At 38.2% G+C, this 5,138-nt stretch overlaps 1 protein-coding gene across 1 annotated transcript in view; it reads right to left on the reverse strand.

Moving 5' to 3' along the window:
- LOC117957910 (proteasome activator complex subunit 3-like) overlaps positions 1–5,138 on the reverse strand; it is a 19,153-nt gene that overhangs the window by 11,864 nt on the left and 2,151 nt on the right. The window contains exon 4 of the mRNA XM_034893983.1: positions 4,666–4,770. Within this exon, the coding sequence (XP_034749874.1) occupies positions 4,666–4,770 (105 nt within the window). The remainder of the gene's footprint in view (positions 1–4,665; positions 4,771–5,138) is intronic.

Below are 5,138 nucleotides of genomic sequence, written 5' to 3' on the forward strand. Positions count from 1 at the left end.
GTTATTAGGTTTAGGGGGCAATCACTTTTTCACACAGGGCCATGATGGTTTGGATTTTTTTTCACCTTTAATAATAAATGCCTTCATTTACAAATTGCATTTTGTGTTTAGTTGTGTTGTCCTTGACTATTGTTTAAATTGGTTTGATGTTCCGAAACACTTAAGTGTGACAAACATGCAAAGGAACAGGAAATGAGGAAGGGGGCAAACACTTTTTCACACCACTGTGTATATATATATATTTTTTAAATGTATCCTAGGCCATTTATTTGGATAATTTTCATTTACATGTGTAACAACAACATTTACATGACAACACTGTGGAGGATTTGATGCTAGGAAGTGTGGCAAGCTGGTTTAGCCAAAGCCAAGGGGAGGATGGCCATGTGAGGGGCATGCTACAGCAAGGGGGACCATAAGACGTTGAGCCATGAAATGTTAGGTCTCAGCTCAGAGAGGCACTTTTAAACAGTAGCACCTTTTTACATTTCTCATTTTTATATACAGTATAATTGTGCTTTAAATAAAAGAAGTATTTACCTGCACCTTGCTCTTGTTTAAAATCATTTAAATAACATATGAATGTATACGGAGCGTGATAAAAAGGTGACCTTGAAATTTTATGATAATGGCAACGCAAGGCAAAATTTGGGTTCACCTACATTTTGTGCTGGTGCCCCTAAATAAAAAATGTAAGCGCACCAGTTGCAACAAAAGGCAAAGAAGTTAGTCCAATGCCCGGTCATACCAACTGCTCTATTTATTATGAATCATAATTCTTTTTTAGTAGGCTACTTTTTAACTAATCACATACAAATGATTGGTCTCAGCAAGCACTGTGTAGTTTTTTGTAATTTAATGCCACCGAAATGGCAATACGCTGTAAACATGAATTCAACAAACATATGAATTCAAACATGCCAGTTTGTAATATTTTTATGCTTTTCTTGTCTTTACTAAAATGAAAATTAATCAAAGGGCAGAGTGCTCTTACAAATCACAAGGGAACAATTTTACTTTTGGCTAACGTAATAGACACGCTGTTGATGGTGCTGGCTCGCCTTTACAAACATTACATTTATTCAAATATTAAACATGTGTTTAAACTTCACCTGAGACACTGACTTCACCTTCAGAGGCAGTCGCTCCAGTTTTTGCCAGGAAGCAGGGCCACCACATCGCAGCAGACTGGCTGTTTGCGAGCCAGACGCTGCTCTGCACATTTGATGCACGGAAGTATTTGAGGGGCAGGGGGCTAAGATTACATCTACATTTGTTGCGGAATTGTCCATTAACACCGTCTCATTCAAACCACAGATCCAATACCCGATCTGGCAAACTTGCATAGTGCAGATATAGCTAAGTTGAGGACTGAAAAGTTACAAAAGAATCTTTGGAGTTGGATCAATAAATATTGAAAAATCAACCAATATCATTTAATCATACAATCAATGGAAAAACGATGCCTTGTGGCAGAAAAAAGTTGTATTTGGTTTACAGAGTATATTGCTCCTCCTATGAAAAATGAAGCCATGGCTGCTGACTTTCTGTTAGGCAGGTATGCATTTGTTTTTATTCTTGGGGGGGGTTCAGGACATTTATGGCCAACATGCACATTACGGTTACGTAAGGTAAGTCATATTAGCCCAATGCTAATGTTAGAGTTCGTGTCACTCCTAGTAGCCTTAGTAGTCTAAGCTTGTCAGCAACATTAGCTAAGATATGTTTACATATTCCTATCTAATAAACGTTTTGTTTTTCAACCTTACTTCTGCCTTTAAAGTGCTCATATGTTCATTTTCAGGTTCATAATTGTATTAAGAGGTTATATCCGAATAGGTTTACATGTTTACAAAGTTTAATTTTCAAAAAACACCATATGTTTGTTGTGCTGGACATTGCTGTAGCTCCTCTTTTCACACACTTTACAAGGTAAAGAACCCATAAGTAAGTTTTATAAAGCTATGCGGTATTATGTTTGCAAGTGCCTTAGCTTGCTAACACATAGCTAACATTAGCTTACTAACAGTGTCTCTCTGGTAGACATATGCTTGTAAAATAATCATTTACATGCTCAAATCTGATATTGTTGCAGCTAGCTACTGGCTTTTCTTCTTTTTTTTGCAGTTCAGCCCTTAGTTGCATATTGTGTTGCAAATAGTTTTCCCCTCTGCTGGGCGTGGCTTTTAGAATATGATGCACTCTATTGGGAATGTTTTTAGTTCAACATTTCCTCTGAAAACCATGATGCACACAAACCAACACTGCTTGGTTTATTTGAGAACAATGAGCCATTCTGTTTAGAGCTCATTACTCTGTGAACCTCTAAATGACTAGGCTGCATACCTTTGTCACATCTCTCCTTAATTACACATGACACTTCTAAGCAAGGTCTCTCAGGTAGTGCTGAGGTCCATGTGAACTGTTAACTGCCTGTCTGTAATCCAAATAATGAGCTCTACAACTCCAATTTGTTTGGACTTCCCTAAAGTTGGGGGACTAGTGAGAGATAGTGAAAGTTGTCTGTGCTGCAGAGAAAGAGATATTCTCCTAGTTACAGTTATGGCTTAAGTCCCCCTCTCCATAATGCAGTGTGTACTAGGAATGCCAATTAGAACCCGAGCTCAGAGGAATTATTCCTTCTTTCAGAAAATGAATCACATCAATCAGTTTTGGGAATAGGCGCACACAAATGGCTCGCTAGCACCCCCTAAAAACTAGAAATTGAGCCCCCGCAGTACGTTTAACGTAGACTAACAAAACTTGGTACACATACTGTCTGTAGCATTTCAAGACGTACAAAAAAGCTCATTAGAGCAATGCCCTAAACCCAACAATCGCATTACTGTCATAGTTAACTCGCAATTAAATTGTACATTTCTATCTATACTGATTGTCCCTTGATTTCTTTTTGTCCCATTATTTTTTCTCATTTTAATGCTCTTAACATGGAAAAGTGGATTGGTTTGCATTGCACAAACCTGATTTTATTTTTTATTTATTTACTGTAACTAACATTCTCACTTGGAGCAAACACTCTCTCACAAAATGTAACACTGTCCATCAACACAAGGATGAAAAAAGGGGACAAAAAATACTTTGTCACACAATCACCCCTTCAAGAGCCCTATCTAAAGGGATACAAACAGGGCAATATAAAAAAATTGCAAACTGCAAATGTAAAGTAAACTAGGACACTGTCTATAGTGCAGATGAACCAGGGCTTTATACTTTCTTTCACTCAAGTTTGCTTTGAACATAGCAGTCAAAGATTGAACAGTAACGGTTACCAATAAAAGGAAAGCCTACTACTTCTTTGATTTGAGCCAGTTACTCAAACAGACAAGTCTGTTGACATTTTCAGATAACAGGGAGCTCGCTTCTTTTATACAACATTCCCAGACAGTGAAAACAAGCTTTCAGAAGGCACTTTTGTGGCCAGTGTTTCTAAGTACTTGCATGCAAGGCGGGCCATTTCAATGTGTGCCCCTTCATGTGTGGATCACCATTGTTGGGACAGTCATCCATGCCAGTAAGAGGCTCTGCCGTTTGGCGCTGCCACACATATTTCATTACTACATGAATTACAATAATTACATCCCCCTGGTTACCTTCTTGCGTGATATAGAAAGCCTGCAAGAAGACTTTAGAGAGCTACATTTGTGTCAGTTCTTACTGAGATTCAACGAGTCAAGATGCTTAACCCTAATTGGCACCCAGCTAGACAATGAGAACCTGGCTATCAGCATCCTTTACCCAGCGCATCTGGGCGAGCTCATGAATAGTAATGAGACTGAGATCAGACTGACTAGCTATTGAAGTTGGCCTGATTTCCCCTCTTATTTCTTTCAAGTAGCTAGAGCTGACAGAGGAGGTAACAGTTCATAGTCACATTCACCACATAAAATGCAAGTAAAAACGGTTTTGTGTGGCAGGGCACCTTTAACCAACAAGAAGACAACAGAGTTCACCCGTCCAGGACACTCGGACATATACTTTTAGACACAGTTGCTGCAAACCTTTACAGGTTGCACAGCCACGATGTTCTGTACATTGCCGTGAACACATGCAGCCACTCCTTAAACCGCTAAGCTGTCCAGCAGGGAGCCACAAATTTAGCAGTAAAAGCTTAAAAATCCCCTTGTTAGTGCAAAGTTAACACTAGCAGGTTAACTAGCAGTTAGGAAATAGATCAAATAGCATTTGTCTTTTAAAATGCAAAAAAATGTGCAATCCCCATTGTGGGATTAAAAAAAGTATTTTGAAACTTGAATCTTTAACTGAATAGTATTTATTTTTTATCAGTGCTTACTGTGGGTTAACTGTTAATCATTAACATAGCTACAAATGGCTTGGGATTTAGAAAATAGCCCAAATTACCTAAATAACTAAAAGTCATATTATTTTACTCTCCATTGGCCAGTTTCTATAGGCTAGGAGCCACTGTCCATTACAGTGCAGAAATGTTTTCTCAGAAGTTAATTTATTATATTGTTTTATAAATCCGTAGCAAATATTTAATCTAATCTCTTAAATTTGTCTTTTTTTCTGCAGAATGAGCTGTTCAACTCAGTTTTCTTAATTCACACGTTCTCCCTGAGTAATCAGCCACTAGCCCTGCCATGATGACTAATCTACACCTGATAGAATATACTGCAGGCTTACCATGTCCACACCATCATGGCTGTTATTGAAGAGAATTGGGTCTGGGACTTTGAACTTGATCTCTGAATGGATTTCTTTCAGGTCAATCACGTTGAGAATCGGCTCCTGGATGAAGATCACATGGAAAGGGTTTAAAATGACTTTTGTACAAAAGAATAAAACACTATTACATAGGCCAGAAAAAATGTACACATTTCAAGTATTTGAGGGTTATACCTTTCTCCCAGACTATATATATATATATATATATATATATATATATATATACACACACACACATGCACACACACACACACACACACACACACACATATATATACACACACACACACACACACACTCACCGGCCACTTTATTAGGTACACCTGTCCAACTGCTCGTTAACACTTGCAACTCAGCAACTCAGTGCATTTAGGCATGTAGACATGGTCAAGAGAATCTCCTGCAGTTCAAACCGAGCATCAGTATGGGGA

Source organism: Etheostoma cragini, chromosome 15 (genome assembly GCF_013103735.1).
Source record: "Etheostoma cragini isolate CJK2018 chromosome 15, CSU_Ecrag_1.0, whole genome shotgun sequence".
NCBI classification, from domain to species: domain Eukaryota; kingdom Metazoa; phylum Chordata; class Actinopteri; order Perciformes; family Percidae; genus Etheostoma; species Etheostoma cragini.